The sequence below is a fragment of the Adiantum capillus-veneris genome, chromosome 2 (assembly GCF_014529385.1).
Source record: "Adiantum capillus-veneris isolate H3 chromosome 2, ASM1452938v2, whole genome shotgun sequence".
NCBI lineage: Eukaryota > Viridiplantae > Streptophyta > Polypodiopsida > Polypodiales > Pteridaceae > Adiantum > Adiantum capillus-veneris.
This window is the reverse complement of record NC_140932.1, coordinates 110,918,376-110,930,576: the sequence shown is the minus strand read 5'-3', so window position 1 is coordinate 110,930,576 and position 12,201 is coordinate 110,918,376. Positions and strand designations below refer to the sequence as shown.

Sequence of the window (12,201 nt, the reverse complement as noted above, 5' to 3'; positions counted from 1 at the left end):
TGAAAATGTGTTGACGTCATTACCTCCGGAATGACAAAGGGAACATTTTCTTACTCTGCCGTGAAGTCAACTGGGCAGCCGGTTGGGAGATTTTTAGGCGGCAACCCCGAAACGGGAAAATGCTTGTAAATGTGCCAAGTGGCACCTTCTGGTGCACTTGCCTCATGCAACAAGAGTTGGCGCTGAATTTAGGAGGGGGAGAGCCTCATTTTCAGTTTTGTCACAGGTTAAGAGCTATGGAGTGCTTGCTTTCCCTCTTATGCACAGTGCGGTGCCAGGAGTGATGCCCTGCACGCTACGCACTGCCCTCTCTCTCCCCTTTGGCAGTATGTTATGCCCCTCTAGTGGGCTCTTCATTTGACCAATGTACAGTTGTGTGGGTTCATGCACGATTGCCGAGGCAAGAGCCTCTTGCACAGGTACTGGATTAGCTAGCGGCTAATCCCCCCGCAAGTACAGGTGAATTCGGAGAGGTTTCACACCAGAAATCTCGTCCGATTCAAAGGGCAAGTAGCCCTACAGGTGCGGGAGCTCGAGGACTTGCTAAGGATGCGACCGGCACGCGAAACGGAGCCCGAAACAGCGAATTACAGCCTGCTGTGTATTTTTGCAGGTTTAGGGTTTTGGCTTTAAATGGACCCTAATACCCCCAGGAGGTTCGGGGACGCAAGGGGACCGCTGTACAGGCGATCTGGCGCATTTTCAGGGCTGAAAACAGAGAATTCAGCGTGGTGCAGATTCTCGCCAGGTTTTGCAAAGTGCCCGTATGCGTCGGGAAAGTCAGTCAATGCGTGGGAATACTGACTGTGTAATGTGTCCTAGTACAGTTATGTTGCCGAAATCGGGCTGGAACAGTGGAAATTCAGCCGAGTTTGTGCGGGGCAGCTTGTAGGGATTCACAACGTTTATTCCCTCTTTTGAAGAATAAAGAAATACCGAAAGGGGCGCCTAAGTTAGGGGCCAATCTCGTGTCGGTCTACTCATACAGGTGCAATCTAGCAGCCTGTATCCCTTTCCCCCGTGTTGTGTCTTGAAAGTACAGGTAAAATAGACGACTAATAATGGGTGAAAGCTAAATCAAGGTTTGAAGTAAAGTCTACCGCCCTTTTTGGATTGAACAGGCCGGTTTCATGGTTCCATCGACGGGATTAAATCAGTTTTTCCCATAGAAGTGAGCCTTGGTCAGTTTTGGGCTTGAAGACACAGGGGATCATAGACCAGACACAGGGAATTGCAATTATGGCTGACAGACCAGATGATGTGACTGAAGAGGTTTCCTCTTCACAGGGTCAACAGACATGTGAAGTGGGTGAGTCTTCAAGACCTCCACAGACAGATGATGATATATTCAGGACCCAGTTGGCTATTGCTGTGGCTATGTTCACACAAGTAATGCAGAACCCGAGGTTTTTAGCCTTTCTGCAACCTCCTGTTCCGTCTCAGCAAGTTGGGTCACTGGATCATATTCAAAAGCCTGTTAAGGCTCGAGCACAGGTGATTCATACCGCACAGTCAATGGAAACACCTGTACACTTGACGGAGAACATGCAGTCTCCACAACCTATGCCTAAGGTGCAAGAACAGGTGGCTGAGATGCCAGTCTTTCAAGCTGTACCAGTTCAGCCCGCCACCTTTCAGCAGTCTATAGCTGGTTCTAATGGGCAGGGAAGCAACCTACAAGCTATGCAACAGGTCTTCCCACCACCTTCAGTACACCTTGGCTATTTTGGAGGTGGATCCGTATTCTAGAGCATGGCTGGTCATGCACCTGGAAATCAGTTTTACACGCCAGGAACAGTGTTCGGGGGTGCTCAAACGATGATGCCCAACCCCATGTATGGTGTCACGGGCATGCTACCAGGGTTTCAGAGCACTCAGGGCCAATTTGGGATGCCACAAGCAAATTTTGGTATGGCTGGAATTACAAATCAGCAGCCAAATATGGCATTTCCAAGTCAAGTTAATAGCGGCCAAGGAACACAGATGAACCCTAATAGTGTTCCCATGTTTCAGTCACTTCCATATGACAATTTGACGCCGCTGGAGAGGCCAACTCCGTACAAAGAAGGTGGCAAAGGTGTGACTTTCACGACCTTTACAGGGTTTGATGATAGGAAGAAGGCTCTCTCATTCCTCCAGCAGTTTGACAAGGCCTATGTAGGGGGAAACTTTACAGAGCCTTCAAAGGTCCGCAAGCCAGCCACTTTCTTGACAGGGAATGCGGGACAATGGTGGACAACTTTATTGCTTCAAGGGCAAGCTCCGTCCACATGGATTTACTTCAAGCAGATTTTTGCAGCAGCATGGTTATCTGATGACTTTGAAGCAGATGTCATGACAGAATGGCACCAGCTTAATGCTGCCACTTGCAGAAATCTGGATGATTACAATCGGAAGTTTTGGAAAGCTCTACTTCCAGTAACTTCCTATAGGTTTGTGCCATTGACAGAACAGATTGAAAAATACTGTTGTGGCCTACCTAAAGGATTGAGAAAGTACTGTACAAAGACAAAAGTCACTACTTTGACGCAGCTCATCGAGGTAGCAAACACTGGCAATGGTTTGCTCAAGGGAGAAGATTGTGAATTTAACACTTGCGTCAAGGCAGGATCAGGCAAGAAAAATTCAGCCAAGAAGCACGTTCCCAATGAGGCTCCTAAAGGGACTCAGGAGTCAGCCAACGCAGGGAAAGATAAAGCTACGGCTGAATCAGAAAAGGGACCAGCAAAGAAATGGAAAAGACGTTTTCCTCGCAAGTCAGAAGAGCAAAAGAAGGTCCTGAGGACAGAGAACAAATGCTTTATATGTGAGCAGCCTGACCACATTGCTTACAACTGTCCTACAAAGAAAAGGCCAGCTGATTCTGAAGACAAGGAGGATAGGAAAGGAAAGAAGCCCATGGCTGGTCTAGTGCCAGATATGGTGGGCGATAAGCCAAATTCAGATGCAAGTGAGCTTTGGAGAGCATGGGGAAAGGTCAGGGATCAAACAGTGCTTATCTTCTTTGATCCAGGTGCCAAAGCCAACTTCATTTCCCCAGAATTGGCTTCAAAGTTGGGAATCAGACCTGAAGAGATGGGGTATACAGCAGAGGCAGGTTTGGCATGTCCTGGCCATTCAGAGGCTGTGACACCCATCATTGGAAAGTTGCGTCTACATATCCAGTTCTATGTAGATGCTGAAGAATTTTACATCATGCCACTGGACGGATGTGATGTGTTGTTAGGTATTCCTTGGTTGTTTCGTGTACAGGGAATCATGGATGCCTACAACAAAAAGATCACTGTACAGAGTAGGGGAAAGACTCACATTCTGGATGTAAATCTTAAAGGGGAGTCTATTCCTACTGTATTAGCTTCTGCTATTACTTCTGTAATGAAAAAGCATCTTTCTGCGTACTTGGTTTTTGCACGTGAAGTGTCAGATTGTGATGAATCAAATTTATCTATGCTAGATAAAGAAAGGTCAATGTTTTTACAACAGTATAGTGACTGTTTTTCCGATTCATTATCGTCTCAATTACCGCCAGAGAGACCCGAGGACCATGCGATAGATTTGGTGCCAGGCAGTAGCCCACCAAATAAGCCTCCGTACAGGGTTAGTGCGGCTCAGCAGAAAGAGATAATGGGCCAAGTACAGGAGCTGTTAGAAAAGGGGCTGATTCAGCCCAGTTCATCTCCATTCTGTTCTCCAGTGTTGTTAGTGCAGAAAAAGGATGGCTCATGGCGTATGTGCATCGACTACCGTGCACTGAACAAGAATACCATCAAGAATAGGTTCCCTATACCTAGAATTGATGATATTATGGACAAATTAGAAGGAGCAGCTATGTTTAGTAGGATAGATCTAAAGAGTGGGTACCATCAGATCCGCATTAGATCAGAGGATGTGCATAAGACTGCTTTTAGAACGACGTTTGGCCTTTACAAATTTTTAGTGATGCCCTTTGGTCTCACAAATGCTCCTGCTACGTTCAATAGGATGATGGACAGAATTTTCCGTCCACACCAGCAGTTTGTTGGTACATTCTTTGATGACATGATAGTCTACTCAAAGAATGAAGAGGAGCATAGGCATCACTTGGCCATTGTATTCGAAGAGCTACGCAGTCATAGGTTGCTCATCAATGCAAAGAAAAGTGAATTTTTTCTGGAAGAGATTCACTTTCTGGGACACATTGTCTCAAAGGATGGTGTCAGAATGGATCCTGCAAAAGTTGAAGCGATCAAGTCATGGCCAAATTTGAAGATGGTGCATGATGTCCGAAGCTTCTTGGGACTATGCTCCTATTACAGAAGGTTTATCCGAAATTTCGCTGAGATTGCTTCACCTTTACATGCTCTTCAAAAGAAGGCAGTCACCTTTAGATGGACACAAAAAGAGATTTCAGCTTTTAATCTCTTAAAGGAAAAGATGACTTAGAATCCAATCATTGTCTTGCCAGATCTTAGGAAGTCATTTGTGGTCCAGTGTGATGCCTGCGGTAGTAGCATTGGTGCAGTGCTAATGCAAGATGGCAGGGTAGTAGCCTATGAGAGCAGAATTTTGCAAGGGCCAGAGATGACCATGCAGGTCTATGAGAAAGAGTTACTGGCTGTGATTCATGCGCTCTTAAGTTGGAAACACTACCTGCTAGGTGCAGATTTCGTTGTCCAAACGGAACATCAGACATTGCGATACTTCTTGACACAGACAAAGTTATCTGAGAAGCATATGTGATGGGCAAATATCTTGTCCATGTTTCATTTTCAGATCGTTGTGGCTGATGCCTTGTCAAGGAAGCCACAAATTTCAGCTGTGTCGATTCCTTATCATCATGAACTTGATGATATGAGAGAACAGTATGCAAATGATGAAGATTTTGCAAGGGTCTTCGAGCAACTAATGGATGGACAACGTCATGAACACTATCTTCTTAAAGATGGGTTCATGATGATGCATGGCAGATTGTGTGTCACAAAGCCATTGCGACGCAAAGTTATGGAAGAGAGTCATGTCCCACCGTATGTAGGGCATCGTGGTATCGATGCTACAGTTAAAGCGGTTGAGACATTCTTCTATTGGCCTACATTGAGAAGGGATGTGGATGCCTTTGTGCGAGAATGCCTAATATGCCAAAAGGTCAAGTTTGACAGGCAAAAGGCACCAGGGTTATTGCAACCACTACTTATTCCAGATAAACCATGGGAAAGTATTGCTATGGATTTTATCTTTGATCTTCCGAGAACGCAGACAGGAAACGATGGTATTTGGACCATTATTTGTAGATTCAGCAAACAGGCTCATTTTATTCCTGTCAGGAAGAAGATAAAGCCAGATCAGATGGCATGCTTGTTTATGAGCAATATTTTCAAGTATCATGGCATGCCACAGTCGATTGTTAGCGACCGTGATCCACGCATGACAAGTTTGTTCTGGAGAGGCTTGTTTGAGAATATGGGCACCACGCTCAAATTCTCTTCGTCATTTCATCCTCAAACAGATGGGCAGTCAGAAGAGGCAAATTCTACTATCCTAGATCTGCTGAAGTGCTATGTGTCAGAGCATAAAGGAAAGTGGGAGCAGTATTTGCCATTGGTGGAGTATGCATACAATAATACAGTGCATTCATCAACTGGCAAGGCACCTTTTGAGATAGTTGAAGGTGGCAAGAAAGTTCCTCCCATACTGCATACAAAGGACAAGATATTTGAAGCAGATAAGTATGTTTAGGACATGGATGGAATCTACAAGAAGGTCAAAGTGGCCTTGGAAAAGACTCAGGCAAAGCAAAAGAAAGCAGCTGATCGTCACCGTCGTGAAGTGGTATATTCACTTGGTGATTGGGTGCTTTTACGCTTTGAAAAGGCAAGGTTAAAGAAGATGAAGGGCAAGGAAAGACTGTTTCCAAAGCTCAGCATGCGTTACTATGGGCCTTTTCAAGTATGCGACATAATCAGTGATGTTGCATATAGGCTGAAATTGCCTGACAGTTGGAAGATTCACAATGCGTTTCATGTGAGTCTTCTCAGACCCTATGTGGGTGATGTGCCAAAGAATATGCCAGCTGAAGATCAGCCGGAAGTCGAGGAACTTGACGAGATCTTGGTCCGGGAACAGATTTTGGCACATAAAGAGAGAAAAGTGAAAGGCAAGGTTGCTAGGCATTACTTGGTAAAGTTCAGAAACTATCCACCAATGGATGCTAAGTGGATGGAAGAAGGTGAACTTGCAGAGTCACCAACTGTGTTATCACTTTACCTTGAAGCCTTCAATTTGCAACCTACCTTGACCCCTTGAGTTTCAAAGCTACATAGATTGTCAGTGTGACAATGCCTTCTGAAAGAAATGATGTACATGGTATTTAAAGTGAGCAAAAAATCTACCGCCCTTTTTGGATTGTCAGTTTGACAATGGCCTTTGAAACAAATGATGTGCATGGTATTTAAAGTGAGCTCAAATGAAATACCTGTTACATGAATGTTAGAGCTGTACAGATTGTCAGTTTGGCAATTGCTCTTATGGAATGTCCAAAAATGTGCTTAGTGCTATAGAAGTGAGTATCTCTTGTCAGTTTGTCAAGAATACAGCAATTGCTTCTATTAAAGAGTACATGTGTAACTGCATTCCTAAACTGTCGGTTTGGGTATGCTCGAAAGTGTTACGGGATCCAACGTGTACTATAAGACAGTGGCAAAATGTGCAGCTACCATTTTGTCATTGGAAAGTTAGTGACTCAAAGCAATGGCACAGTGCGAAGCTACCACTATGTCATTGGGATAGGGTTCACACGCAGGCAATACATGAGTCGACGAGGTGTTGAATACACCACGGTTGACAATGAGCATGTATGTGTCGTACATGTGTCCACAGGTGTTGAATACATCAGTGTTGATTAGGAGCATGAACGACATAGATGCAAACGAGGACGTTTGAGATTTCAAGAGGGGGGTATGTCACTAGCGTGTGACTACTATCTATCCTTTTTGTTGATTTCTTTCTTATTATCTATTTACTTTCACTTTTTGGAAACACCCCTCGGGAAATCTAACTGCCCTGCATTGCATAGCTAGTGTGGAACTGTCCAGAGGGAGTCCAGGCCTGAGGGCAAAAGAGCACTAAGGTTGGACAAGGACTATGGTTAGCCAAGTGGGGTCATTGACTAGCCAAAGTGGAATCCTTTGCTACAGAGGCTACATTTCAGTTCTGGATGTGGCCGCAGTGTACAAAGAGGGTCGGATGACCTAGAAAGATACAATGGCAGCATCTCCTAAAATTTAGGGAACTGCTATTTTGGGACCTGAAAATGTGTTGACGTCATTACCTCCGGAATGACAAAGGGAACATTTTCTTACTCTGCCGTGAAGTCAACTGGGCAGCCGGTTGGGAGATTTTTAGGCGGCAACCCCGAAACGGGAAAATGCTTGTAAATGTGCCAAGTGGCACCTTCTGGTGCACTTGCCTCATGCAACAAGAGTTGGCGCTGAATTTAGGAGGGGGAGAGCCTCATTTTCAGTTTTGTCACAGGTTAAGAGCTATGGAGTGCTTGCTTTCCCTCTTATGCACAGTGCGGTGCCAGGAGTGATGCCCTGCACGCTACGCACTGCCCTCTCTCTCCCCTTTGGCAGTATGTTATGCCCCTCTAGTGGGCTCTTCATTTGACCAATGTACAGTTGTGTGGGTTCATGTGCGATTGCCGAGGCAAGAGCCTCTTGCACAGGTACTGGATTAGCTAGCGGCTAATCCCCCTGCAGGTACAGGTGAATCCGGAGAGGTTTCACGCCAAAAATCTCGTCCGATTCAAAGGGCAAGTAGCCCTACAGGTGCGGGAGCTCGAGGACTTGCTAAGGATGCGACCGGCACGCGAAACGGAGCCCGAAACAGCGAATTACAGCCTGCTGTGTATTTTTGCAGGTTTAGGGTTTTGGCCCTAAACGGACCCTAATACCCCCAGGAGGTTCGGGGACGCAAGGGGACCGCTGTACAGGCGATCTGGCGCATTTTCAGGGCTGAAAACAGAGAATTCAGCGTGCTGCAGATTCTCGCCAGGTTTTGCAAAGTGCCCGTATGCGTCGGGAAAGTCAGTCAATGCGTGGGAATACTGACTGTGAAGTGTCCTAGTACAGTTATGTTGCCGAAATCGGGCTGGAACAGTGGAAATTCAGCCGAGTTTGTGCGGGGCAGCTTGTAGGGATTCACAACGTTTATTCCCTCTTTTGAAGAATAAAGAAATACCGAAAGGGGCGCCTAAGTTAGGGGCCAATCTCGTGTCGGTCTACTCGTACAGGTGCAATCTAGCAGCCTGTATCCCTTTCCCCCGTGTTGTGTCTTGAAAGTACAGGTAAAATAGACGACTAATAATGGGTGAAAGCTAAATCAAGGTTTGAAGTAAAGTCTACCGCCCTTTATGGATTGAACAGGCCGGTTTCAGCTATGGGAACAGATCAGAAATAGAAAAGATGGAAGTGCTACACTTCTGTCAGCTTCCGTCCCAGAGATTCACTTGGAGCATGAGCTCTACCCAAATTGACATCAGATCACTGTATGGCGATGCCGGAATAGCGATATCGGAGGACAGTAAACCTCATTTGTTGAAGACTTTACCTTCATTTATTGGGACCCATGAAACTCGATCGGAGATGAAGAAAGTACCATCTCAATGGAAAGCCAATCCTAAGATGATGGATATTGAAACTCTTCGTGAGCTAATGCCATCTCCCATCCGTTGTACATTGACTTTGTCAGAGTTCCTGCATATCAGACCGTATCTTTGGGATGAGGTCGAGAGAAATTTGGAAAAAATAGGGTTGGTAATTCGTCGATGTCGATCCGTCACCTTCTTGTGCCATGCTTGAGACTTCTCTAGAGCCTCGCGAACCTTGGCAAAAGTAGTGTCCAAATCCCTGGTGTACTGATCGGCTTCAAAAATCTTGTGTTTAGTGCTTAGAAAGGGAGGGACTTTCTTAGCACCTTCAATTGCCTCAAATGGCGCCTTCCTCGCCAAGGAGTGAACCGTGTTATTGTAGGCAAATTTCACCAAAGGCAAATGTTTTTCCCATTGAGTCTTCTGATCAGAGATGTAAGACTTGAATAGCTCCAAAACCACTGAATTGGCTATCTCAGATTGCCCATCTGTCTCTGCGGGTGGAAAGATGACGAAAGCTGGCAACCGCGTGCCAATGTTCTCCCAAGTAGCTTTCCAAAACAAACTCGTAAATCCGGGATCTCTGTCAGAGACTATGGTCTCAGGCATGCCATGTAACCGAAATATCTGAGCAATGAACAATCTCGCTAAATGGTCCGGCTTGACTAATTTCTTTACTGGAATGAAGTGAGCTTGCTTGCTAAATCTGTCAATGACAGTCCAAATGCCATTGTGCCCACTTTGTCTTCGGGAGATCAAAGATGAAACCCATAGCAATGCTTTCCTCCCAGGGTCGGGTGGGTATGCAAGTTGATGAAGTTCTCTTATTGGTGATACCAATTTGGTTCTGCAGTATCCTCTCCTTAAGATTGTCAAAGACCTTCCCTCCTTGATTCTGATATAGACTGTTTTGTATTGGAGATACACTTTGTGTGTTGGATTGGTCTTCGAGCTTGGATTCTAATGAAGGAGATTCTTTAGTGGAGTTTACAGCATCTCAGATGCAACCAATGGTGGCCTGATTCCTTCTTCCTCTACTCACTTTGGCCATTCAGTTCTTTGATTGTATATCCCTAGGTTGTACCTCTGCATCTCTGGTGCTTTTTACCCCATGGTTTGCATGTTATATCCCAGGGGTTTTTTCGCTGCCAATTTATCTGCACTGCCCACAGGATTTTTGTGATGGCTTCGGGATTCTCATGTATTTTTTCTATGTAATATAAAGGGTCAAGCCCTCCTTTTTTGCTTTTTTGGGGTTGTTTGTTTGCTACGAGGTTTTAGCATCTAGTATAATTTTATTTTATTTATTTTTTAATCAGTGGTGGTATCTTTCTTTGCCTAACTCTTGGAACAGACAAATTTACCTTCAGGTGCAAGGCATGAAGAAGACGACATTGTTCATATCGCATCAGATGAGAGAGTCACTGAGGATGAGTCTAGAGATAGGAAAATGGAATCCGCTAATGTGGGCGACGTCATAAAGGATCATGGAGCAGAAGTCAATGAATCTAGGAACGGTTCTTATAATGATGCCATTTGTTCAGCGTTTGAATTGGCAGAGGCAAATTCTGAAGACAACACCATTGTACTAGATGTTGTAATCATCAACAACCACATGTCTGAAGACCTGTCCCCTGAGGATGTTGAAATTGAAAAGAAAGAGAGTACCATTGTAACTTCTGTAAGTATCAAAAAGGAAGACGGCTACAACATGTCATGTGGAGATAGAAGAGAAGAACAGGGTGAGGGTGATGTTACTATTACATCCATTTCCCCAAAGTCAGCCAGGAATGAGCTTGCTGATGGACCCTCAAATGTAGAAACACCAATTTTTCATCTACTGGAAGAAAACCATCTAATTTTTGAAGGTCAGCTTGACACCGACAAAGCACGACAGAGCTGCAGCCAAATCTCTCCGGGCTTAAATTTCTATGCCTCCTCTCTTTCTTCAAGCCAAGGATCCAGTTCTGCTTTGGATACATTACCCTATCAAAAGAAGGACCCATTCTCAGGTTATGTAAATAATCATCAAGAATTTTCTGAAGGCATGCCTAGGGACTCAAAGGAGAAAGCATTCAATGACCAGAGCTACAACTTTTTGAAGTCACCATCTCTGACAATGGATAGTGATAAACCTTCCAAGTCAGGCAGCTATCAAGAGAATCGCAGAAGATCCTCATGCAACGCATTGCTGAATGAAACCTCCAGCTGTGGTTCTTCAAAAGGCTTGAAGAACTCTTCCTGGGATGAAATATTTAAGAGACGAATAAGAGCCCAAGAAGCAGGCAATGTCAAAGAACAGACCAATGATGCACATAGTCGTTTGCCACCATCTTTTGATGATGATCAAAGAGCTTCTCCACTGGTTCATCATTTCCTTGAGAGGAATCAGAAAGCTGCAGAAATTTTTCGAGACTCTTCACGGACTGCGAATTATGCCCATTATTCTTCACCTCACACGTCTAATGCTCATGAACAGAAGAGCCACAGGAGCATTCATCGCAAGTCGGTAGACGCTGGTCTCGATAGGGTAATGGAAGTGCTAAGGGCCCTTCAAATAGCAAAGCAACATGTGGAATGCTCGAATGAGCACATGAGGAATGAGTTTAGATATCCGCTTCATGGTCTGCCCTATGGAAATGGGGATTACCCTGGATACTCACCTGCAAGGAGGACAGAGCCTTTCATGTATGAGATGGAAGACAGCCATGGAGGTGCTTATGTGCAAAGGGCACCCTTCGGCAGCATGCAATATGGCTGGATGAGAAGTGAACCAATGACAGGGGAAGCCAATTGGAGAGGAAGCCATGGGTATCCTCCATACACTGGGCCATATAAATAAACCCACCAATTACACTAGCTTCAACCAATACATCACCATGATATGGCGCGCCGCAGTCATCCTCTGTTTATATGCTGGTGCCCCACATTGGGAGCTGTTGGGTCAGGTGTGATGAATAAACGCTCTACTTGGATGTGAGCGTGGCTATTCATACTCTGTATCAATAAAAAGTTCTTCTAATCACCATGGCCATCCCACTAAAGAGCACCTGCCAATTCAAGCTTTTTGTTTAATGTTGTGCTTGTATGCTTATAGGGTTATGCAATATGAGTGCTTTGAAGGGAATTCAACATTGTAGGAACACTCCCAAGAACACTCATATGTCTTGGTTAGTAACGTAGATTTGAAGAAATCTCTGTTTTTTCAATCATAATTTCAAGCATAAAGGACGTTGTAATCTTTCCCAATAGTTGAGCCAATTTGCCCTGCAAAAAGAAAGAAAGAGTAAATTAACGTCTCTAAAAGTCCAATTTGGCCTGTGAGATTAAAACAATATATAACAATATAAACAATGCAAGAAATCTCTCATGTGAGAGAAACGGAAAAGTAAGCCTAAAGCTGAAGACTGAAAAGAACTACCTATCTAAAAATGACATCCATAGTCCAAACATACAAGGTATCCTCTCCCTATGAAGTGTCTCAAGATGTAGGTTTGTGCGATTGAGATGTCGTGGCATCCACCTACGATGGCGCTTAATGATAGCTCTGATCTATCTAGCTGGATGTGGGCGTCTGT

The 12,201-nt window shown here is 44.7% G+C and overlaps 1 protein-coding gene across 1 annotated transcript in view; it reads left to right on the top strand.

The window, feature by feature from the left end:
* Positions 1 to 11,872, top strand: part of LOC147463395 (uncharacterized) — a 31,499-nt gene extending 19,627 nt beyond the window's left edge. The window contains exon 5 of the mRNA XM_086528711.1: positions 9,978 to 11,872. Coding sequence (XP_086384837.1) covers positions 9,978 to 11,465 — 1,488 coding nt within the window. The 3' untranslated portion in view covers positions 11,466 to 11,872. The remainder of the gene's footprint in view (positions 1 to 9,977) is intronic.
* Positions 11,873 to 12,201: the final 329 nt, after the last annotated feature.